General features: G+C 39.0%; 5 protein-coding genes across 6 annotated transcripts; 2 read left to right on the plus strand and 3 right to left on the minus strand.

The window, feature by feature from the left end:
• Window positions 1–2,356: 2,356 nt before the first annotated feature.
• On the minus strand, window positions 2,357–8,093 carry shmt1 (serine hydroxymethyltransferase 1 (soluble)). The gene is made up of 12 exons (XM_036552649.1): window positions 7,912–8,093; window positions 6,801–6,938; window positions 6,517–6,662; window positions 5,800–5,915; window positions 5,511–5,671; window positions 5,268–5,349; window positions 4,788–5,000; window positions 4,462–4,578; window positions 3,874–3,996; window positions 3,447–3,563; window positions 2,981–3,091; window positions 2,357–2,878 (listed from the first exon to the last, which is right to left on the minus strand). The coding sequence occupies exons 2-12, from the start codon at window positions 6,891–6,893 to the stop codon at window positions 2,706–2,708; spliced, it is 1,452 nt and encodes a 483-aa protein (XP_036408542.1). The 5' UTR covers window positions 6,894–6,938; window positions 7,912–8,093; the 3' UTR covers window positions 2,357–2,705.
• A 603-nt stretch (window positions 8,094–8,696) lies between these two features.
• On the minus strand, window positions 8,697–11,916 carry pdap1b (pdgfa associated protein 1b). 2 transcript variants are annotated; one of them, XM_036553137.1, is made up of 6 exons: window positions 11,762–11,916; window positions 11,136–11,227; window positions 10,278–10,373; window positions 9,997–10,115; window positions 9,536–9,687; window positions 8,697–9,317 (listed from the first exon to the last, which is right to left on the minus strand). In XM_036553137.1, the coding sequence occupies exons 1-6, from the start codon at window positions 11,772–11,774 to the stop codon at window positions 9,253–9,255; spliced, it is 537 nt and encodes a 178-aa protein (XP_036409030.1). In that variant the 5' UTR covers window positions 11,775–11,916; the 3' UTR covers window positions 8,697–9,252. The 2 variants fall into 2 exon arrangements, with proteins under 2 accessions (XP_036409030.1, XP_036409031.1); XM_036553138.1 differs by having other exon boundaries at window positions 10,278–10,370; window positions 11,762–11,915.
• A 239-nt stretch (window positions 11,917–12,155) lies between these two features.
• Window positions 12,156–13,526, plus strand: bud31 (BUD31 homolog). Its single transcript, XM_036553448.1, has 4 exons — window positions 12,156–12,525; window positions 12,722–12,844; window positions 12,974–13,140; window positions 13,343–13,526. The coding sequence occupies exons 1-4, from the start codon at window positions 12,432–12,434 to the stop codon at window positions 13,391–13,393; spliced, it is 435 nt and encodes a 144-aa protein (XP_036409341.1). The 5' UTR covers window positions 12,156–12,431; the 3' UTR covers window positions 13,394–13,526.
• A 3,296-nt stretch (window positions 13,527–16,822) lies between these two features.
• On the plus strand, window positions 16,823–22,725 carry cpsf4 (cleavage and polyadenylation specific factor 4). The gene is made up of 8 exons (XM_036553050.1): window positions 16,823–17,063; window positions 17,632–17,682; window positions 18,457–18,609; window positions 18,696–18,791; window positions 19,848–19,941; window positions 20,188–20,257; window positions 20,702–20,869; window positions 21,110–22,725. The coding sequence occupies exons 1-8, from the start codon at window positions 16,961–16,963 to the stop codon at window positions 21,176–21,178; spliced, it is 804 nt and encodes a 267-aa protein (XP_036408943.1). The 5' UTR covers window positions 16,823–16,960; the 3' UTR covers window positions 21,179–22,725.
• A 465-nt stretch (window positions 22,726–23,190) lies between these two features.
• On the minus strand, window positions 23,191–25,168 carry atp5mf (ATP synthase membrane subunit f). The gene is made up of 4 exons (XM_036553483.1): window positions 25,092–25,168; window positions 23,774–23,881; window positions 23,534–23,650; window positions 23,191–23,344 (listed from the first exon to the last, which is right to left on the minus strand). Exons 1-4 carry the CDS (start codon window positions 25,105–25,107, stop codon window positions 23,316–23,318), a joined length of 270 nt encoding a protein of 89 aa, XP_036409376.1. The 5' UTR covers window positions 25,108–25,168; the 3' UTR covers window positions 23,191–23,315.
• Window positions 25,169–25,358: the final 190 nt, after the last annotated feature.

Consider the following 25,358-nt stretch of genomic DNA (forward strand, 5'->3'; position numbering starts at 1 on the left):
ACATTTTGGAAGTAAATTAGACAAATTCTCGAGAGCTTTTCATTTTATTAATCAAAGTAACAGTGTAAGTGGACTATTTTTTAAATTATGTAAGTGAATGTTGATTCTTAAATGTCTTAAATCAGTTTCAGTATTTACATTAGTATTATGAATTATTTTACCGTAATGCTGCTCATAATGTACCCTCATTGTAAATACAGATTATGCTGTCAGAAAGATGAGTTCTATTTTTATGTTTTATATATATCCTGAGATATCACCTGACAAATTCTGTTCTTACAAGTGCAACAAAAAAGATATAAAAAATGTAATTGTTTTTGAAATTAAGGAAATAGAATGTAAATTCAAGGAGGTTGACTGAGCTATGTATAAATTTCCTTGACTAATTTGATGCCATTTGAAGTCATTATGTTGTTATATGTCACTCAGTATCTCTACTATTTATCTTTGCTATTTATCTATACATAGTTCAGCCTTCCTATTTTTAGCTTGCTGTATTTTGGATTTTAATGCTTTATCTGCTGTTTCACTGCATTTAGTGATGAAAACATTCACCAAAAGTAAGCTTCTGTGGATAATGTAATTCTGTGGGCTGATCCTTACTTTTCTTAAATTAAGCCTGATCCTTGATTTGTTTGGAATGTCCAGGATCTTTCTCTAATGTCAAAATGAATAAATAGGGACTCAAATTATCAGTCACGGGGAATCCATAACTGCTGACCACTAGCGTGTGATGTGAAAACACCTGACTGCAATTCTTTATGAGCCTCCTAAACACGCAACACTAGGCTTTATCTGTGCTTCACACAGTAGGGGTTATAGACCTCTGTAAATGCATGTCCCCTGATAAATCTCTTGCGATACAAGCCTTATCTTTACGCCAGGTGTGAAGAACTACCTGGCATATAATAAAAAAGGGCTTTTCTGAACTTAATTTTTCATTTGACCTAAATGTTCAAAAAGAATACGGATGACTTAAAAGTTTCGAAGCTGACAGTTTGCCAAATGAGCCAAGGAATTTCCTGTGGCCATCTTACTGATCCCTGGCATTCAGATCTAACAAAAGCGCAACAGAAACTACAATCTAACACACAGCGCTTAATCATACCATAAATGCACTTTAGTACTGATGAAGTGTGACCAGCTTTACCTGAGATAAGCCTGGTTTTGATACAGCATCTTTCAGATTGTAATCGCCGAGATGCGCAACACAGACCAATGATGACTATATACAGCGCTTTGCAAAAGTATTCGGACCCTTGACCACTTCTCACATTTTACTGAATCAGGAAATATTTTTTTAGAGACAGATAAAACTGAAATATGATGTTTGCATAAGCTTTCAGACCCCACACGGTATAATGGTAGAGCCATCTTTTGCTGCAATAACAGCTTTAAATCTTTTGGGGAAAGTATCTACCAGTTTCACACACTGTTTGGGAGTGATGTTTGGTAGATTTGCTCTGAGTTGTTCAGGCTGGTTGGATGATAATTGTGGACAGCAATTTTAAAATAGTGTCACAGATTCTCAGTGGAATTGGGATCAGAGCTTTGATTAGGGCCCCACCACAGAACATTCACCTTTTTGTTCTTGAGCAGCTCCGGAGTTGCTTTGGCCTTGTGCTTGCAATCATTGTCTTACTGAAAAGTGAACTTTCTACCAAGTTTCAGTTTTTTAGCAGGCTGAAGCAGGTTCACTTGCAGTATTTCCCCCATATTTTACTCTATCCATTCAGTTTTAACAAGATGCCTAGCCCATGCTGATGAAAAGCATCCCCACAGCATGATGCTGCCACTACCATACTTCACTGTAGGGGTGGTGGTTCTTGTGGCATGGGCAGTGTTATGTTTGTGCTACACATAGCATTCAGAGTTTTGGCCAAAAAGCTCTATCCTGATCTTATCTGACCACAAAACATCTTAGGTTGATCACTCATGCTTTCTACCAAACTCCAGACGTGCTTTGAGGTGATCATTTTTGAGTAATGGCTTCTTTCTTGCCACCCTCTTATATAGGCCAGTTTTTAGTAAAATAGTGTACCTATAGGTAAAATTGTGAATTTATTCATGAATTAATACATAACAAATGTTTTCATCATGAAGATAAATACTGAGCTATTGGTACTGCGCAATTACATCAACACAATTATCAACTTCAGAAATCAAACTGGGAAAACAAAATCCCACAGTACTGAAGGGGACTGGCATCCTGATTCAGCAGCTCAGCAAACAAGTTCAGTCAAACAATGATGATACCTTAAACAAGGTAGTGTGAGAATTTCATTTGCATTTTAACACCTTACCACACAACCCATTTCAGGGACCAAAGTTAGACACTTGTAAACACAAACACGGTTTGCATAAATTTGCTTTTTAATCAATTCTGGCCACTTCACATATCTTTGGACAATCTTTTGACATCAAATCATTGAACAATCAACCATGGAATGATTTATTTGGCAAACACTTCGGAAGCTCATAGAATGATGTAAATCATTGAGTTTCAGTAGGCACGTGGTTCACAATTTCAGAAACATTTAAAGACAAGAGGCCAGCACCCTTAAAATTATCTTACTTTCACAATCATCCCGGTTTAAATGAAATACAGCTTTTCAGAATATCAGACGAGATTATCCTGACAGAAAGGATGACTCAAAATAACATACAACAGAATGGAACAGAGGCCAAAATCCTGCTCTAATCGTTCACAGCTCCGGCTGTCCAGGCATGGGAAACTTCCCAGAAAAGGTCTCCACCTCCTCTCGGATTTCTTTGATCTTTGTTTGGTACTTCTCATCTTGTGCCAGCACTTCCTTAAACTCCTTTAAAGTGGCCTTGGGGTTCATGCTTGATTGAATCTCCAAGGTCAACTCGATGCCTGGAAGACAAAGACATTAAATGTAGATTTCTTTTTCTCTATTAATATGCTACTGCACAGATACTTGATTTTCCCAGTGAGGTCTGGCACCACGCCTCTCACCTCTGTGGATAAACTCGGCAACTTTATGGAAGTCATCTTCCAGTAACCCTCTGGATGTGAGAGCAGGGGTTCCAAATCGAATGCCACTGGGGCGAAGTGGACTTTTGTCTCCTATAAATAAATAAAAAAAAACACCAAGACAAGACATGAGGACAGGCATACCTCCATAAAAAGTTAAAGTAAAGAAGGAATGACTCAACACCTCTAGTACACCTTGAGCCTAGCTACTCAGCCCTGGACCTAGTGCAATATGAATGTCTGCATGTATAAGTTCCAAGCCAAACACACTACACCACTGAGGCTGTGTCTCTACACTATATGTGACATAGAAATAGAAAAGTACAGCATCAGTGTTTTTATAGCACCAACGATCACAGGTGGTCATATATTTAGTTCCAGGAGTTTATGTGACCGGTCGTAAACATCCACATTATCAACTACACAGGGCAAAGCAGAATACTGGTACCTGGGCATGTGTTTTTGTTGCAGGCAATGGCACAGGCTTCCAGAACCTTCTCCGCCCGTCCACCATCTGTGCCCTTTGAATGCAGGTCAACCAAGACCAGGTGGTTGTCAGAGCCACCTAAATGACAAAAAAAAAAGAAGGTAAGGCTCAGCATCTACGAATCAAACCAACATTGTGGTCTCTGCCTGACTCGACAGAACATTCAGTTCAATTCTGCCAATAGAAACAGAAAAATAGTGGTGTGCAGCTAGAAGGACTGCATTCATAGGCCACTTGCATCACAGGCAGACAAACTTAACATTGATGTTAACCGTCACGGGCTGCATTCACAAAGTTCACCTCCATGCGGTCTCTGCAAAGTATTCTGAAGTTAACTGGTGGCTAACAGACCTGAGCTTAGTTTGTCCATTGAACAACTGTGACTCACCTGTGACGAGTTTATAGCCTTTCTCAAGCAGGGCAGCTACCAGGGCTTGGCAATTCGCTAGGATCTGCATCTGGTAGGCTTTAAATTCAGGGGTCAGGGCCTGCTTCAGGGCTACAGCAACTCCTGTGCAATGCATACATATATTTTTTGGTTATGGTGAGTTATGGTGCCAAAGTGTTACTTAATGCATTTTATTATCTTGAATTATCTCCAGTCTTTGTCTCCATTAGCTTTATTAAAGGTATAGGCATGTACTTAAAAGGATACTTTCTCTAAGCATAAGCCCACTACAAGGGGTGGACACAACATGATTTAGAGAATCATGTGTCCTTTATAAGGAACAGGCCAACCAAAACAGGTACGACATTAAGAGAATAATTAACTTATTAGAAACAACAGACCACCGTAATGCAATGAAATTCCATGCAAAGCAACCATTCACAACACAGTTATGTAGTGAATAATATGTAAACATATAAATGGCTGCCAGAGGGAAACAAAAGGACAAAGGGATGTCCGTTACCCTAATTTGAAATGAAAAAATTGCAGGTTTTCTGTTAACAGTCCAACAGAAGCAATGAGACTAACCTGCAATGGCATGATTGTGTGGCCCCCCCTGCAGCCCAGGGAAGACAGCCTGGTTGATCAGGGTCTCCAGGTTGTAGAGGGTCTCCTTACCAGTCTTTGGGTCAACACTGCGCACCCCTGGTAGATCAGAAACATTCAGAGGAGGCAAACTCATAACAACAAATGAGCAAAAAAAAAAAAAAAAAAAAAACGTATTTAAACCTAACATGTTGGGACTTTTACCAAATGCCTTCATGGCGGCATTTCCTCTCCAAGCGAACTGACGCTTTAAAAACTCAGGCCATGACATGCATTAATACCACACAGCGGATGTAAAAGAAACCAACCTTTTCGGTAAAAGATGAGCCCGGATCTACACCCCCTCAGAGTCTTGTGGGTAGTGGTGCAGACGACGTCACAGTAATCGAAAGGAGAGGGCACCACTCCAGCAGCAACCATCCCACTAATGTGGGCCATGTCTGACATGAGGTAAGCTCCGTTCTCGTCTGCTATCTTCCTCATCCGGCCGTAGTCCACATGGCGAGAGTAGCAGCTGGCACCTAGAAATAGTATGCAGGAAAAGTGCTTACATATGAAAATGAAAAAAATTTCAGTCCTTCTAAAGGCAAACACCACCATATCACAGCACCATGGCCACTGCAGAACATCTGACTGCCAACACGTCCACACCATTTTATTATGGCAGAAAGTGAGTTATCTTCTGGGTGTAAAATGCATATCCTAGATAAAGTATGCAGAGAACAAAAATATTATTGTCTCCAAGTGTGGATTAACCTTGGTTGAAGGTAAAATGTAACTTTACGAACCTCCAATTATCAACTTAGGGTGGAAGAGACGGGCATTCTCTTCAAGGCGATCATAGTCTATATAACCGGTGTCGGGGTTGACCTAAAATCAAAACAAACAAAAAAGCTATTTGCCAAGCACTTACACAATAAAAAACTGATCAACGCCTGCCAAAAAATAAGCAACCTTCATCCCAACTGTGGCGGGGATTCAGTTATCCAATGAGATTATGCAATTCTGTTGCTTTATAGTTTGCATATTACCTTATAGGCCATGGACTCAAAGAACATGGAGGTTGCAGATACTTTCTTCTTGTCGGTCATGAAGCCATGGGTGAGGTGACCCCCATCTGGCAGGTCTAGACCCATGATCCTTCCGTGGGGCTGTACCAGGGCTGTCATCACGGCGAAGTTAGCCGGAGACCCTGAGAAAACAAGCACGTGGCACAACCTGTTTGAGGTACATCACTCATTCTTCTATACTAAAAACAGGTTACAGAAATATGGAGCAAACAAGTTCCAAAACTCAGAGTGCAGTGCCTGGGATGCGTACCAGAGTATGCCTGCACATTGACCCCCCACTTGTCTGCATCGAGGCCGTACACCTCCAGGGCTCTCTTCTGGCACAGCCTCTCAAGTTCATCCACAAACTCTGTGCCTCCGTAATATCTGAGAGGGAAAGCACACAAACACGTGAAAAAAAACACCAGCACAAACTTGGGAAACAAACTCTGTACATAGCAACCTTCACCTGCTGAAAGAGGTCTAGCGCAAAAAAAAAAAAAAAAGAAAAAAGATTGTGTAGTCTTTTACTGTTGTAAAACTGTGGTCTGGTGAAAACAGAGGCTGAATCTGTAGCACCATGACAGCAATCCCAATCATTTCATTGTCCTTCTCCTTTTCTGACATGGACATACCCAGCATTTATAGATCAGTGCTGTTACAGTCAATGACATTGTGTTTTCTTGAAACATCCAGATAAACACTTTCCACAGGATCCACTGGCAAATACGCATAGATTTTTCTCAGAAAAATCATTTCGAGCTCATTGTTGATCTACAGAAAAGTTATAATTGTAAGTTAAGCTGCTTCTTGGGAAAGGCATTTGTCTTTTGTCTAGAGTGATGTTGTGGGGTTCATGGTATTATCTATGTTATGGCAAACCTGAATGAAAAAATGAATGCATTTCATGTGCCATCTGAAGTCAATATTCAAAGCAAAATAAAGATGAATGTGAGTTGTAACGATTAGGTCTTCCAGAAACCCTCACCTCTGCCCAGGGTAGCCCTCAGAATATTTATTATTCATGCAGGAACCAAGGGCTTCCAGGACTGCCCTGCTGGCAAAGTTCTCAGAGGCAATGAGCTCCAACCCATACGTCTGTCTTTTCTTCTCTTTCTTGATGAGGGCATACACCTGCAAAACAATAAGGTCACCATTTTTTTTCCAAGCCACATTTCAAGTCCATGATTAACTTAAAAGTCCAAAACACACACAACCTTGTAGAACAGACAAAATGTAAGTTGTCAATTGTCCGCAGGACTGAATACTTACCTCCGCATCGTTGGTGCAAAGAGGCTCCAGCATCATCCTGCTGTGAGAATCCCAGGTGTCCTTGCTCAGGTGTTTACCGTTGATGAATGACATGTCTGCTTCTTCTTTCCAGCAATGAGATGCAATGCAAAAAAATGCCTGTTTTCAAAAGATAAAATAGTATTATAGGTAGCTAAGCAACCAAGACGGCGAACTAGCTAAGTGTATTATTCTCTGCTGATGTGCAATGAACTGTCACCCACGAGTGGAACGCCAGTTCGAACGTTTGGCACCAGTTAAGTAGTGGACACTCCGCGACGTAATTTCAAAGGGAGTCAACCAACATCAGGTGAGACCGCTTGCTATTTGCCAGAACAAATGGAGGTCGGGGGTCGTACTGCTGGACTGACCCATAACCAGTAGTCCGGGGAATTGTGAAACAATCATAAACATCGATTTACGTAACCAGGCAACACTAATCATTAACCATAAGGCACTGGCCGGCAACCGCTCATCGTCTAGTGACAGTTTATTAACCTCTAGTAACTAGATAGCAGGCTATAGATGATGCAACTGCACCCAGCTGCCGTGCACATGTACTCGCTGAACACATGAACAAACTTAGTTATCAGACACAGTTTATAAACTTGAAAAAAGATCAAATGTTAAACCCATCGGAGAACACTTGTGGAGGTTATACACTTATCGGTCGTACGCGTCAAACTGTGATTTAAAATGTCATGCAATCTGATTTCTCCCGCTTAACTCATGTGCTCTATTCTTCTCACAGCTAGCTAGCTAGCTGGCTAGCAAATTACTATCTTGTGACAGCACTTAGGGTGAATTACTTCAAACCGAATGTTCTGTGGTGCGACATGAATAGGAAATACAGAGGACGTGTTGCAACTTCGGTATGTAACTGCTAAACCATTAAGTCACGAATGTGTTCAAACTTGCTACATACATTTAACACCAAGCTATCTTAGCTGGTTACCCAAGTTATACATTGAACCCAATGCAACACACTGCCTCGCGCGTGTAAAAGAAAAAAAAAAGCTTTTTTAAGACTTCGAAAGGTACCAGAAGTACCGGTCAAATGGTTCAAATTGCAGATATAAGATATTTCGCTTACCCTTTTTGGCGGTACGTCAATAACCAGCTAACAAACAGCTGACGTTCGTTGTTGAACTTGACGCACCAGGCTCACCCGCGGTAATAAAAATCCGCCAAACTTCCACCCAATCGCGTTACAGAGAGGCGTGTTCTGTAGAACTACGCTTCTTCCACGCATAATTTGGAGGAGTTGAAGCTCATTTCTCTCTCGCTTATTGTTGAAACAGCTAGTAAGCCAAAATGAAACAACCAACACATGCTGGTTATAACAAATTTAGTACTTTGCACCTTGTGCGACAATTTCAGTTAAAAGTGCCATGTGAAACTTAAAAAACGTACTTTGCGCTGTAGTAATTTATATCACATCGAGTTAATACACGTGACATTTTCAGGTAGGTACTACATTGCCAAATGAATCCCTCAACCTATTCTAGGGTTGTTTGGCATATAATTGTAATTTTTTATACTATTTTATTTTTTATTATTAAGTTTTATAGCTAAGCATGCACAAAGTACTAATTCTATATGTATATACAATAATTTAAACCCATCACATGACATAATTATGGAATTCAGCCTGAAACGTTTTATGATATTCAAATTAGACATTAGCAAAAACCATGTAACATGTGGAAGTAGGGATGTGAGGAACATTGATAGATCTTGTTGAGGGGGGCAGAATCCAAAAAAAAAAAAGTTTGGGACTGAGAGTTCACCAAAGCACATGTGCATCTCACACAGCAACATGAAGTTTACTGTATACTGCTCTGCAGTTCAACATGTCATGCCAGTCAAAACAGAGACTCCCAATCCCTGGTTTATTCAACAGCATATGTCCAGTGTTAAAGGTGAATCAGGTTGGCTGTCAAGTTGTGGGTACTGAGGAAATCAAAAAGCTTCTTTCCTTGTAATGCACAAATAACTTTTGGAGCACATGCCTTGTTGGATTGTACCCCAGTACTGTTGTGATATTAGAAAACAGAGCTCTGTAAAAAATGTGGCCATTGAGAGCTTTGTGGTAAGACATGACAAAAAGTCATAGCAGTACAGAACATTGATATATTAAGAAATATAATGGATGCATTATGACTTAAAGAAGGATCACGGGGTATTCCTTGCAAACCACTTTGGCAAAGACATCTAAGCCTTCTCCAAGACACAGCCCTGGAGGAGATAATGAGAGTCTTCTGAATGTGAAATCTACAGTCTTGAATATTTCTCATCTATAAGGTTCAAATGATCATAAATTATAGTACAGGTCAATTCTTCATAGATGGTCTCTTTTTAAAAATAGTAAGATGAACAAATTCATATTTTGCATTAGTCCATAACTTTGGGAATATGTGTCCCCCATTTTTTATCATTTCAGAGACAACGTGTGGAGTCCCTTCGCTGCTGCTGCTGCTGCCGCCGCTGCCTCTTTTGCTAAAAAGAAGAGAAATCAATAATACGAGTTACATTTGTGTATAAGATAAATATGCACCATATCAACCAAAGTTTTCTTTGTTCAATTAAACGTAAATAAAACTTTTTTTCTCCATTACACACCAACATTTCTATTCAGATTTAGTTAAAACAAACGCAGTGCTTGGAGAGGTTCAGTGATATTCGAAGCGCAAGAACTGTTGGATCAGCACACCCACCTTTCCTCTCTTCCTCTTTCTTCCGTGCTGCTTCTTCCCGCTGTTTTCGTATTATCGCCAATCGTGCAAGATCTGCTTTGGCTTGATCCGTTTTCCCAGCTAAATGCATTTTCATGTACCTCTCTTTAGCCTTCTGCTTTTCTATTTCTTCTCTGTTGGGAAAACCAGAATGCACGTTCAGAGTCAACGTCTATCACTGGAAAAGTATACATGTATCTGTCAGCAAAAGAGGAGAACTGTAAACTACAAATTGACATCCTGCAGGACCACATTATCAGTACACCCACATTCCATCCAGACTCTTTACCATAAAATGACTATCAGCTTTATTGAACCAATTCACATTCCTACAACACAAATAATGTTCTAGATTACCACTGGTGGTAATGACTGCTTGGGACTTGGCAGAGATATAACAAGATACATGATAACCATGGCAAACATACCTATGTGATTCTTACCTTTCTCTTCTGGAGAGCTGTCGAGGACCCTCCAATTCTAAATCTGTCACTTTCTTGGTTTTCTGCATGACTCGGTTTGGGTTCTCAATATCTATTAAACCCTCTACCCCTTTTCTCTTCTGCAGAACACATAAAAACACAAAAAAAAAAACTTGCATTCAGCTTTCACTTTTCTCTCGCTCTCACTTTTCTCTGTTTGACCTGATGGCTTCTTGCTTGTCACGGTCTATGAAATGATTAATTTTATTACATATATCAACTTATTAACAAAAATTAATTACCTGCGAGGCTTCCTCTTCACTGTCTTCAGAGTCAGACTTTGGAATTTTTTCCTCAGTCTGACTATCATTTAATGCTGCGCCCTCCTCTTCATCCTGCTTTGCATGATTTAAAAAATCACCCATTAACATAAATGATGACATAAACATAAACATAAAATGGAAAATATATGGAACACAAAACAATTAAATACTGTCTAATTAGTAGTAATGACACAAAATAAAAAGGTAAATATACCAGTGTGTAAACATGCAACTACAAGACGTCAAGTCATGACATTTTCTGTGTTGATACAATACAGTCTAAAGAATGCCATATCAAAATACATGAAGTCAAAGAGGGTCCTTTTTAAATATTCATAATCATAATATACTTCAACTATTTGCAACAGTTAGGTAACCGTAGGGGAGTTTTGTACTTAAGATACTTTATTTTAGGCCCGTGAATGTGTTTACTATTATCTGAATCCGTGGCTTACATATTCCTCTATTAATGTTCTTTTTAAAGTCCCTCTGAAATTTATAAATCGCTCTGGATAAGTGTTTTAGAAATGAGTGGATGTAAATGATAGCCGAGCAGGTGTCCAGAGCAGGTGTCCATAACAGGCAGCAACTTAAACTACTAAATTTCTGCACTTTGGTTTTGTTTATTTTGTCATGAAACCACAGTAAATATCTTTCTTGCGAAAGGTGCGGGCACACTGGCCTGGCTTGAATCCCCGTGAAGACAGCGCCATATGGAAAGAGCAAGCGGAATGATAACCACTGGGACCGACAAATGGCAATTTTAGATGAGCTTGACATGCAGATATGAAAATACATCCAGATATACTAAGAAAAACGCCTCTCGAGTGGCCTTACCCTCTTTCGTTCTTTTTCAGCTTTCATTTGAGCATCTATCTCTTCAGGGCTTGTGTACGTCCTCATGCGTCCTTTGTGACCCCCCTTTCTACCTAAAAAAGGATAATTTTTGGCTACTTAATGGCAACACTTTGGTTTGTAAGTTAGCAAATCTCTTTCTAGCTGTAAAAAGAATCGTGACTTGCTAACTGTCATTGAATTATGGATCAGTTAAGTAGGATTGATCTAGCCGTACTCGCATTAAGCAGTGGATGAGTCAGGTATCAAGCCAGCTAACACTGTCTACCAACCGGTGTAGCAGAAAACGATGCTCACGTTAGCTAACTACACTCTCAAACATACAGAATACAACTCAAGTGGCTACCATTAGCTCGCAACAAACATCAAGCTGTCTATGAGAGGAGAATGGGAAAGAGGGAATTGGGGTCGTTAGCTAGAATATTCAGTATTTGTTAAGTGAACTGAAATACTGCGGTTAGCCAGCTTGCTAACGTTGGCTAGTTAAGCACTAAGTTGTACCGCTAGCCACCCATCATTTGACAGCTTGAGTTAGCTAGCTAACTATCTAACCTAAGCCTTTGACTATAGCTTAGGTCGTATGCCAATCGGAAATATAACTTTCTTACCTCCCTTTGGCATCCTGATGACCTTTACTTTAAAAATGTATACTGCGAATTTAATACCAGAATCGGGTATATATAACCCCTATTTCTTCACTGCTCCACAGTAAATAGCTGGCTACTGATCTAGAGAGAGCCGAATACACGCAGAATGCTAAGCTATCTACTAATTATCCTTCTTACCAACAAAGACAAACGTTTATTTTGGGATATATTTAGGACATAAATCTAGAGCTTTATTTTATGTAATACTTTAATAAAGGTAAATAAATGTACGAATTGTCTTAATATTGCCCTTAAAATCTTACGTGAACATAAAGTTTGGGAATTTTTTTCAGGCAATATCATAGTAAACTAACCTGATGCAATACATCAAGACTAAGAGCAATACACATTTTCAATCAAAACGCACACGTTCAAGACGTAACAACACACTGGGAGAACGTCATGTTCAATTTAATGCACAATTATTTATTACTAATTTCTCAACGATGAACAATTGCCATAAAATTTCGACCAAACGTGTATGCCAGTGAAAAATTCGTATATTTTGTGAGCCGAGCAGAAAGCATAGAGGACCACTTTGACGCATGATGACGACATAAACCAGCGACTGAGCCACTCCGACGAAAAGGCGAACTAACAAAACATAGTACCTGGAGATCCCTCTTAAACAATGCCAAAAGTTAAAAGGAGCAGAAAGCCTCCTCCAGACGGATGGGAGCTAATTGAGCCCACTCTGGACGAACTTGACCAAAAAATGAGGGAAGGTGAGGAGGTTTGATTCCTTGGCAGCTAGGAAGTTACACTGGCTACCTCAGCTAGTTTATTAGGTAGACAACGTATTGTTCAGAATATATTTACCAAGTGTGTGGTGCCTTACCCCGTTTGCTGTGCATGTACGTATGTATACTTTAATCCATATGTGTTCATTCACACCACGTATGTCATTTATTCACTCGTCAGCTGAAACTGAACCACATGAAGGCAAGCGGAAGGTTGAGTCGCTCTGGCCAATTTTCAGGCTGCACCACCAACGGAGCCGATACATTTTCGACTTGTTCTACAAAAGAAAGGCTATAAGCAGAGGTAAGTCTTCCCCACTCGTAGACAAAGATCTTTGCCTAGTGTGAAGTGAAATGTGAATATATGTAGAAACAATGGTCTTTTGAAATTCATGAGCAAGTAATTCTTGCCGAATCTTTACTTTTTCAACAGAGCTCTATGAATACTGCATAAAAGAAGGTTATGCAGATAAGAATCTCATCGCAAAGTGGAAGAAGCAGGGCTATGAGAATCTGTGTTGTCTGCGTTGCATCCAGACCCGAGATACCAACTTTGGAACAAATTGCATTTGCAGAGTTCCCAAAAGCAAGCTGGAAGTGGTAAGCTCAGCCAAGACATTTTAACTGTATCGCAGTTTGGCATAAATTATGTAATTGTTCTATGTGGTGTTTTAAAATTGCAGGTAACTGGCTGCTTCAGTACTCTGAACTTTGCTTCAGTAGAACTGCATATAGAACATTTTGTCTCTTTAATCGTGTGAAGTCTGCATGTTGAAAACTGTGTCAATTTCTGTTCTCACAGGGAAGGATCATCGAATGCACCCACTGTGGATGCCGAGGGTGCTCTGGCTGAAACTCTTAATTTCTGCCTTTTTGGGAAACATCAGGGCTCATTACCTAGTGCTTTGAAAAATCCTGGTCCATACTTGGGTTCATACCATTCCAGATTTTAGATCTGTAGTGTACACTGTGATTCCCATTGTACATGCATTTTGAACCTCGTTCATGAAACAAATGCTTTTAAACTTCATTGTTTTAAACTTTATTTGCTGTTATTGTATCCTTTATCATTTAAAATAAAATGTGCTGTTGTACAAACATTCTCAAACAGACACAGCTTTCATTTTTTGGTGTTTATGAAATAGAATTACATGTTTGTACATCATATTGCACATCATGCACAAACCTATATTTTGTTTACAGCAACTGATTGATTTCAGACACAACAATAAAAGTTGGCATATTTGAATTTGTAATAGCTTGTGACAATCCTAATAGATGTTGCATGATGTCCACGGAAACAACTGTTGATTGACACTGTCAGATTCATTATTAGACGAATAACTTACTTTATTTCAGTTGTATTTCATAGGTATATATTACATTTTACATTACATTATTGGCATTTAGCAGATGCTCTTATCCAGAGTGACTTACATCAGGTACCGGTGCTTTTTTTTTTTTTTTAGCCAATGTTATCCATTTATATAGCTGGATATTTACTGAGGTAATTGTGGATTAAGTACCTTGCCCAAGGGTACAGCACCAGTGCCCCCGTGGGGAATCAAACCTTTCAGTTACGAGTCCTGTTCCTTAACCACTGTGCTACATTCAAACTCCACACATATGATTTGTTTCTCCTAACTATACAAAAATGTCTATACAATTAGATGGTATATTGTAAATTCATGAAATTTGGAAGGTCATAGAGGGCGTTTTGGTAGTAGGCCCCACACCTGGTTTAGCAGTGTTTAGTCTCATGGTGATGGTGTTTCAGTAACTTTTATTGTTTAAGCCTTTGTGAGGCATTTGCAGTAGTATCACAAAATGTAGTACACGGTTTCCTTGCTACTAGGCATATTTTTGCCTCATGGATCTGAAGTTCTGCCTTTTTAAATAACCTTTTTGATTTTTTTTAAACTGCACAAAAAAAAAAAAAAATTATGAATAGTAAGTCTGATTAATGTGGAATTTAAAATGTTGAATTTTTAGTTTACAATGTTACTTAATTTAAAAAAGTTACATCTAAAAATAGAGCAATAATAGGATGGTGAAACTGTAACAATTGCTGATTTGAATATAAAGCATTTATTTGTTGAAAGCAAAATAAACTATGTTTAGTCAGCAGTAAATTATAAGAAATGATCTCATATGACAATAAATGGTCACATGGCTTATGAGCCATATTGAAATCGGGGGAAAAAAACACTGAAAACAACATCTCATGAACTTTGTCCTAGTGGCATAAAAATTTTATGATACATGCAGAACTGCCTGTATTTTATTTATGTACCACATCTACAAAACATTTGGTGAGGAGTCCTACACTGTTCAATGGGAACATTTGGATCTTTCTGTCCAGACATGTAGGAAAGGTCGTGCAAATGAAATGGTGTTGATTCACAATTCACATGGTATAGCTGCTATATCGGATATTTCATATATTTTGTTATTGTAAAGTTAGCTTACATATTTCTGAGTTCTCTGTGCACCTTTGAAGTGTTATTTGTAAACTTTGTATGTGTAATGTAATTTGATACGTTTTGAAACTTCATCAGCTGTTTTCCCCTGTTTGTTTACACAGTCTGTAATGAATTGGTTATATGGTTTAATACATTTTTTAAAAAAACCCTATAGTTCACAAACCATGAATGGTACTAATACTGCTTATGTTGAATAATTTTATAATTAACTGTATTACCCATGATTTGGTGGCCATTTTCCATGGGTTAAATGAATAACTCCTTGCGATGTAATGTATACAGGCTTTTCATATTCGTAATCTTTGAACTGACCTCTGTCTAAATTGCAGTAGTGTCATTGCTATATCAAGAGGTGTGACTATGACATCTGAGTAAATTTGCAGTGTTTTACAGTTTATGAACTTTGCACCATAAAGACATAAATTTTCCAAGTGGAATGGTTTCAATAATGTGATGATACCCCGTGCCCACATTGACCACCAGGAGACATATTTAAATGTTTTAATATATGAAATGTGAACATTAAGTATTATGTTTATTTCATGAGACATTTAAATGTGTACTAACAAGATCACTTATACTTTGACAGTATGTACAACATAAGTCAACTCAAACAATATTTCTGTTATAAAGTTATAAACCGTTGGGTCAGTTTCATTAAAAAGGGCTGCCAACTGTTTCTGTATGTATGTGAATTTTTTTTCACACATGGAGTAAATATAACCTTTAGACAATCTGTGCCCTTCTGTATTATGTCTGCAAAAATCGTGGCATTAAATACAATAAGGTTGTTGTCACAGATGCTTAAATGATTGTATTGTCTGATAAAAGACAGGCGTCTTCATTGCCTGCATTTTTATATTTTTGACAGTGCTTACTGCCAGTGATGTGATAGTGCAGTAGTTCATTAATTTGGATTATACCGAGACGGTTATGGGTTTACACTTGTGAAGTAACAGCAATGAAATAATTGCATTGAATGATTAGTAACAGACACACTGCTGCTAGTACAAAAGCTGTGGAGCCTCTGTTTTGGACCCACATCTCCCTCTGGGTAGCCTTGAAACAGCCTGTGATGGAGTTGTCAAAAAGGAAACTCGAATCTGAAATAGCTCATTCTCATCAGTAAGATTTAGAAAGAAAAAAAGCAAAGTCAAGTTACTTGAAAGAATTTAGGAGAAAACTGAGTACCAATAATTTTGAGTACTACCTATGTAGTTTATGTAATACTGGCAAAATGGTTGTTGTAACTTCTGTATCAACAGTTATTTTTGCAGACCTAGATTCTGTACATTTAGGTAACATAACTTTTTTGTGCTTTTTTTTTTTTTTTTTTTTGAAAACACGTTTTCATTAGACGCAATCTTACAGATGGATATTCCCTGAAGAAATTCGGGTAAAGCGACTCGCCCAACGGTGCAAAAGTGGAAACAATGGTATTGCAAATTGCTGTATTCATTTTTTGAACATCATAATTGACGCACACCCGTCTTTCTAGGTCTTCTTTCACGCATCTTGCATCTTTCAATGCATAAATCCTTCCTCAAAATCTCATTATACTGTAAAAAAAATGCTGTAATATAAGCTTTTTCTGTCACTGGTAAACTAACCCACCGAGTTAAAGGTACCATACAAGAACGGGCCATCTTGTGCACCAACACAAACACCACACAAAGCAATAGTAACTGTCCCTGACCAATGAAACAATTGCTGCGGCGCCTTTAAAACTCGAGAACGATTTGAGGGTGGCAGTTCAGAGGTCAGAGTTGACATCGGAAGTATTTTTGTGAAAGCGGGTGAAGAATTCGACGATTGGGCGCACGACGTGCTGAGTGCTGTGTTTGGTTTCGTCTGTTTTCTTACCGTTACAAACATTTCACCCCCCAAGTGTAGTTTGATTTCAGTGTGATCAGGTAGCTCTTCATAAAGAAGTTAACATGCAGGAATTGATTGCTTCAGTGGATCATATTAAATTTGATCTGGAGATTGCTGTGGAGCAGCAGTTGGGAGCTCAGCCTCTGCCGTTCCCCGGGATGGACAGTAAGTGTAGAAATGCAACAGCTAGTTAGCTAGATAGTTACTGAGCATTACTAAAGTTCTAAACGTGTAGCACAATCACCCATCGGGCCAATACATAGCCAGCGAATTGTCTAAGGTCCTGTTGATTGTAATCACTTTATTGCTTGCTTGGTATATCGGTGGCTATTTGGCTAGTTAGCTTTAAGTTTAGCTAATCACACAATTTGTGTGTTTTGTAACTAGCTAGTTGATCTGTCACTATGTATATGTAGTTTCTGAGCTATTGTGAGCGTTCATGTTCGTAACAAACTAAAAGACTGAAAATGTCTTGTTTTTTGTTGACATAACTAAGGTTTCTAACAATGTTATGCTATAGCTAGCAAGCAAGCTGCTAACATTAAAGCAAGTTCACGAGTTCACGAGTGTTTTAGTTCTACTGCATTCATGCACCGCCGTCTGAAAGGCGGTTTCACATGTTGCTTATTTGCACTTGTCAGTGCAATTCGCCAGAACTGTTTGGTTGACTGGAACGTTGTTTCTGGACATTGATTCCCATACATGGATAACGCTCTTAATTTCTTTTCTTCAGAATCCGGGGCGGCTGTATGTGAGTTTTTTCTGAAAGCTACTTGTTTAAAAGGTACGTATTTGTTAGTAAGTCAAGTAAGCTTGGAAGAGTTCTTCACTAAAAGCCACCCACAAATTATGTCTATAGAAGTCCAAATGTTGAAGCAAGGAAGCATGAGCCACGTTGTTACATTTAAAGATTCTAGCTGCTGGAATTATGGTGGCAATACAACGTCATTTAAATATATCTGGAAACTCAGTGCCCTACTGCATCATAGCATCCTCTTATTTGGAAATATTAGTATTCTACAATGCCTGACAATTAGCTTTTATTGTGAAAAACACATTTAGTTTCTGTAAAAAAGCAGATGTCTTTCTACAATACAACACAATAGAGTTGCAGCAATGACTAGAAAGCAAGGAAAGACTTATTGTAGCTAGGGAAGTCTCAGATTCTGAATGGAGGTTGTTGGATGAGCAGAGAAAATAGCTCACAGAATCACAAACCAAATGCATACATCTGAAATGCAGTTCTGTAAGTGGGGGGAAAAAGTGGATCTGTGAAAACAAGCAATAATAGACATGTGCCTATAGCCTAGACTGAAGTTTTGATGTGAATGCACCAGACATGGATTTTTTTTTCTTGTCTGTATATGCATGCTTTCTTGGTAATTTCTTTAAGGTCAAATTAATTATTCAGTTTGTCTTCTTCTCATAGTGTTTTTTAAGTGCTCGTATTCTACTCATTCAAATGTTTCTTTTAAAGAATATGGCTAAGAGACTGTAAACTGTAACTTGTACACCGGAGTATGATCGGTGTCTTTTTCCTGTGGCTTTTTTCCTGAAGGAGGGATGTGTCCCTTTCGTCATATCAGTGGTGAGAAAACGGTGGTTTGCAAGCACTGGCTCAGGGGACTGTGCAAGAAGGGGGACCAGTGCGAGTTTCTGCACGAATACGATATGACCAAGATGCCGGAGTGCTATTTCTACTCCAAATTCGGTCAGTGAACTTGGTTCCAAATGAGGCCTTTCTAGCTCTTGAGTCTGAAGTTATTGCATGATTCTAAACCCATTCTGTCTTTGCAGGGGAGTGCAGTAATAAAGAGTGTCCATTCTTACATATTGACCCTGAGTCTAAGATCAAAGATTGTCCCTGGTATGACAGAGGATTCTGTAAACACGGTAAGGAATTGAGTGTCGCCAACAAAACCAACAGTATGGTCTCCAAGCAAAATAATAAAAAAAGAGTTCAAAAAGGTTGTAGGGGTAATTTTTTCAATCAGTTGGAAGCAATAGTAAGTCATTCAGACAAAATGCATGTTGCCTGTGTTGGTGTGGGTTTTTGTATAGGAAACTGTATAATGAATTAGATAAGTACCTTAGTGCACATGTAATCTAAATATGAAAATGGGCAAAGATATGGCTTTATATATTTATCTGAATTATGCTATGGTGCTTAGTCTTTTTCTGGAATCTATAGAGTGTGTGTAGGAAACTGTAATTAGAATGTTGTGGGTTCACATTTGAGTGGGCCACAGCTGTAGTACAGCTCAGCAAGGCACTAATAGTGTATTGTTTCAGTACACATCCAGCTGTGTAAATGAATGACATAAATATGTTAATGTTGCCAAGATGTAAACTTGAAGTTAAGAAGGAAATCATATAACCTCATATAACGAATAACCTCTATTGGAATTGTATATGTATTTTCTCTGTTTTATTGCAAATTGTGCTTAAACCTTACTTTGAATGGGAAACACCTCTAGATGATCATAAGATGTGCAGTCAGGTAATGGCAGCCTTGTGAGAGGCCTTACTTTCAGTAGCTATTTTACTTGAGTCCAGCAAAGCACAACATAGAAATTATGGTGAGGTGATAAAAGGGAGTTACAAGTCATTTGAGAATATACAAAAAGCCAGTCACCCCTTTTCTTCCTAATACTTTTGCTCACAGGAGAGATTCACATAATGTGGATTTTAGATGTAGGTGGCTCAATTAGCTAAGGAGAATTATTACCCTTTTGTAGCTTGTTTTTCCAAACAGAATTGCCTATAAGAGAGGTTATATTAATCCCCAAATTGCCTGTCCTCATGGGAAGCAAAAACAATCTCAGCAATATCAAGTTAATTTGCTCAAATGGTAAACTGAGAAGACTTAGTCGTCTTTTTTTCTGTATTCTTGTGTTAAAAAGCTGTGTGGTGACAGTCCTGTCCTTTCCTTTTACTTGATTTTCTCAGGTCCCGATTGCAGGCACAGGCACACACGAAGGGTCATCTGTGTGAACTACTTGGTTGGATTCTGTCCGGAAGGCCGGTCTTGTAAATTCATGCAGTGAGTCCAAATATTTTCTGCTCTTTTCCCCCAAGGGTTTTAGTTCTCCACTTACAAAGTCAGTGATTCAGTTTTTCATCAGAGCAGTAAAACTGATGGAAGATTTGTGTATGGTTTAACTGTTATTCTTTTCACACTTCTGGCTTATGACTGTTGCAAGATTGGCAAGTCAAAGCATGTGTCTCCTCTTCCTTTGGAGTCCTCTGAAAGAAGAGTATGAATGTGAAATTTTCTTTTGTTCCCTAGCCCACGGTTTGAGCTGCCCCTGGGTACCGCAGAGCAACCGCCACTGCCACAGCAACCCCAGACCCAAAAGGTATGAAGTGTCTATAAATTAGACAGAGTTTATTGCTGGAGCAGTCCAAAGATGGCATTGTGTACAGTCTGAGTCACCTTATCACATTCATACCACACCTGCAAGTTTGAATATATTTTTATTATATCGATATTACAGTAACATTCCACAAGAACTCTGACTTGTTCTTGCCACTTGTTACCACCAGTAGAATCTCAACAGAACTGACTTTGCCCTAGCAAGCTACAAAAGGCAGAGGGCAAAGGCAGATATCCATCAAATTGATTAGGAGCTTGTCGATTCCTCCTCTCTGATCAGTGCTATAAAAACACCTGATAGCCATGAGGTCAGTCATCTTAGGTTTTAACACCTTTTCAACATGAGGATTTAAAACGAAAATACCCATTCATGTTTCTGTTGTGTTCTGATCCTTAATTTTGTGAAATGTTTCGGTTTGTCTTACAGCAAAACAATCAGCCGGCGAACAGGTCATCGTTGTCACTCATCCAGTTAACAAATCCCAACATGAACTCCAACCACAACCAGAGGACGCCACATGTTATTGGGGCAATGCACTCACACAACATGGGCAACAGAGGGCCCCGCCCACTGGACCAGGTCACTTGCTACAAGGTAAAGGGTGCTTGCGTTTGCACTGCCCCTCTTAAACAGAAAAAAGCTAGGTTTGGTCTCACGGGACATGTAAATTTCATTCACGCTAGACTCTATCATCTGCGATGCGTTCTCTCATCCCAGTGGATGTTTTGATGACAGAAATATTCGATTGATGCTTACCCATCGTGTCTCAGAGGGCGCACATGTAAAGGGTTGTCAACAGGTGGTGATGTTCATTTGTTTGTTTGATCTTGTCAGTGCGGTGAGAAGGGACACTATGCCAACAAATGCACAAAAGGACACCTGGCTTTCCTAAGCGGACAGTAGCGCCCAGAGGATCCCTTGGCCTGAAGTGAAGCTGGAGTCTCATCGAGAAGGGCTGGAAGAGTGTCTGTGTGTGCTGGTCCAGTCAGCTTTCATAAGTGAAAAGGGTGAACAAGACTGAATTCTACTAGTGTTGCTGCAGAATGATAAAACGGCTCAGTGTGAAGGAGTCAGCAGAGACAACTTATAACTAATGAATGAACCTTCCTTTGTTTGGTGCTGCACTGCTAAACAATCTGTATTTTCACAGATGTTCATTTCTGTGGGGAAAGAGGTAATTAAACAATCTTTAGCATCTCTGGATCTACTTCAGAAATTTCAAATAACAGGCAATTCTGTATCCATTATTGCAGTGTTGCTACGGTGTCATTTTTTCCTCAAAAACAGTACAAACTTCTGACAGCTGTAAAGGGCTCTCCCACAATAAAGGGTATTCAAAAGAGTGATAAAACTCTTGACTGTCACTATGTAAAAAAACAAGAATTGAAAAAGTAATGGATTAAATGTGTGCCACTGAAAATCCTATCATTAAATCAAATTTCTTGTACATAGTAATGTAAAAGTTGGATAGTTGGACAGTTCAATGATCTTGTGGATTCCTGATATTCTGATTAGAAATACAGCAGCAGGCAGTTGTCAATGATGGCACAATACATCTGCCGTCTTATGTGACTAATATCATTTGCATTTCTGAGACATTTTCATCTTAAATGTTCTAAAGTAGATTAATTATACCATTTATGATCAATATCCATTCGAATTATGGTAGCAGACCATCTAATATAGAATAAAGCAAAGTTTCTGCACACCAAGTTTTATGCCACTCGTCAATATATTTTGTGCAGGAAATTAAGTATGTATGGCAAAACCAACATGGCCAAAATATGTGACAAACAGCCTTCAAATGAACATGTTAATGCTGACAAAGAGGGAAACGTGCCATGTTTGAAATTGGTGCTATTTAATATTCAAAACTAATTTTCAAAACCTTTGTCTAAAACTTTCTGGTCATTTAACTTTTGACAGCATCTCCATTTTGTTACTGTAGCTATCATTTTGCATTTATAGTGCTTTTTCTGTGCTGCAAATTTGACTGGCCCATGGCAGTTAAAGGGGTATGGCAGATTATAGGGGTATACAGATTAAATCAATTATAGGACTGCTTAAAGGTCAGGCACCTCTCTGGTGCCATTTCCCCCTACAGCTTGAGGTGGAGTTATACAATTGTGTACTGCCACAGCCAACACTGCTGTTTCAACATGACCAAACAAATCAGAAATGGGCAGCAGGTCAGTGGTCCCTTATGTAGTACTTGGTAGAAAGCATGCTGCAGTTCACACTAGTTGGTCGGAAAGAGATTATAAATTTGTAAGTCAATGAGTGTGCCATCTTGAAAGATCTTTAAAGGCTGCACAATTGTGCAAAACAACTTAGTTAAGCCCAGTAAGGAATGTAAAGGTAAAGTCACATTATCAGCCAGTGGTCAGATGCCAGGGGAAAAATCTTAATACAGCACTTGCATGGGTTGCTTTTGTATTGATGTACTTTGTCTGAACAGCTTTTTGTACTCAGATCAGAATAAAAATCAGTTTGTAAAATCTGTAGATGTGTTTTGCTGCCCAGGCATTTTGGGCAAAAAATTTCAGGTAAAGTTAACGTTGTGGGCTAAGTGTCGGAGTTTGTTCTCAGTCGAGTTCTTAGTCATTTGATTAAGCCAAGCCAATTTGAAAGCTACCACAAAACTGCTACAGAACATAAAGACTCAGATGTGGCTCTTAAAAAGTACCTACAGTCTTGTTTTGTTGAACAGCTTGTTTCCATGTACATTATTTTCCAACAATCTCAATCACATTCTGCATGTCTGTGTTGAAAATGGACTAAATCCCTTTCATTGCACACTTGGATTTTAGACTTGACACAGCAAAACTAGTCAACCACCATTTTTTTCCCAAGAAAATAATGCAAAGAATCATCAAACTTGGAGAGTTTGAAATATAGCCAAATAACCACAACAGAACTGTTCTACATTTTATTCTTGGTCACAAATAAATCTTGTACACAATGCAGAAAGCTTACAGGTGTGGCAGTCAAGCCACTGCAAAGATGCATCAGTCTGGGGTAACTCAGCAGAGAACGGTTCTCAGTGGTACTTCCTCCAACGGTCATGCTCTTTAAATATCAAAAAGAAAACAAAGGATTAGACTTCAACTGAAGCACATTTTAAATGATTAAATGTGTTTGCTAAGTGTACCTTCTAAGAAATTGCTTCAGCGTGGAAATAAATTTTAACGAGACATCTAATCGCAGTGCACCTATAACATTTTGACAGAAAATTAACATTTTCACTTGGACACTCACTGATGTGATCATATTCCCAGACGTAGCTCAGGACCACGTAACCAGTGAGGAGCATCGCAACGCCACCGATTCCACCCTTTTTCACGTTGATGTATTTGTTGTAATATCTGTCGTGTCCTGCGGGAACAAAAGTAACAGACTTAGCAAATCTCTTGAAAATATTTGCACAGCACTCAATGCAACCACTACATTAAGAATGCAACGTGTTCCTTGACCGGCAAAAGTTAACTTCAAACTCACCCCGGCGGAAAGCGCCGATGATCCCGTTAGGAGTGAAGTCCCTGGAGAAGATCCAGGATGGGAGTTCTCCCATCTTCACATCCAGCAGTCTCTTCTCGGCCACGGGCACTACAACCCAAACAGAGCCGGCATGCTAATTAGCTGTGTCTCGGAAAGCTTGCACGACAACTATTTGATGTTTATTTTACGTGTATGGTGTAGTGGTTTTGGCTTCCGTTGCCTAGTCAGGTTGCACAAGGTAACTTTTGGTAAGGCTTAAATGGTGTTATGCTCACACTCACTGGTTTGGGAGTGTTGTTAGCTTGATCTGACGATGCTGATCATTTAACTTAAATACACTTACGCCTAGAAGTCGCTCTGGATAAGAGTATCTGCTAAATGCATACAATGTATTGTAATACGACGTAACGAGCTAACTAGCTGATCGTTTATTATGTACATCAAGACTTAAATGCAATATGTGTTTACATGTCTACCAAACATGATACCCAGCCATTGCACTGACCCTCAGCGCACATGGGAGGAGCTAGCATTATATAATGGCTAACCATAGAGTATAACTAGTTCCAAAAATGGTTAGCGACATGCCGCAAGAATTTTGCCTTTGTAAATCTCACCAACCTGGTCAACGATCAGAGCTGCTGGCCATAAGTTAGCGACTACATTCTGACACATTTTAGCATTGCGGAAAGTCAAGCAAATAAAATTACTGTAATCAACTGGTGCGATGCCATTGAAACTCCGGGTGGCAACATTACAATCAAATCATTTTATGTGAATATAAGCAAGCTACTTATCTTAGTCGAACGAACACAGCGACATGCAAAACAAACATTAGCTATGCAGTATAGCGAGCCAGGTCGCTAACAGCCTACCTAACTTAAGGTTGTTTGCTAATTTATACCAATACAGCACGTAGATTTTAATTAGACTAACCAGCTAACGTTTTTGCGCAAACGCTCAGGATAGTTAGCAGAATATGTTGAAAGTAGAATAGGAAATAGTACCTACTCTTATGGAAAACAGCCTCCTGTTAACCGGTTGTAAACTAATTTCACTAAAATATGTATAGCTAACTTGCTAACTATGTGTATGAATGACTGTGACAGCAAAGTCCTTGACTTGACTCAGTAGGAAAATCGTGTCTCCGATGCGGCCTCTCGGCAACGTTTGAAGTCACAGTATCCAACAAATCGAAAGTAAAACGCACATATTAGAGGAAAAAGTCAGTTGTTACAAATGCAAACAAATAAAAATCTTAAACGAACGTGTAGTCTGTGTAATTTCTTCACTTTGTTAAGATCGTCTGCAACCTTACCTGGTCTATCCGCCATCTTGCTCTTGGCTCCTAACGGGTAGATCGCTAAGAATCATGGGAGACAAAATAAAATGAAGGCATTCTGGGAACGAGGCAAAAAAACGAGACAATATACAATTAGCAAGACGTACAACATGTCGCCTTTCCGGCTCAGGCAAAGCAGTTCCGATATTGATCCACTAAGTCCCGTGATTGTACGTAGCACCAAACGAAGTTCCAGAAGTGCATTACTATCTTGCATCACACTAACGTCGTAATGTTGCTCAG

The sequence above is a fragment of the Megalops cyprinoides genome, chromosome 19 (assembly GCF_013368585.1).
Source record: "Megalops cyprinoides isolate fMegCyp1 chromosome 19, fMegCyp1.pri, whole genome shotgun sequence".
NCBI lineage: Eukaryota > Metazoa > Chordata > Actinopteri > Elopiformes > Megalopidae > Megalops > Megalops cyprinoides.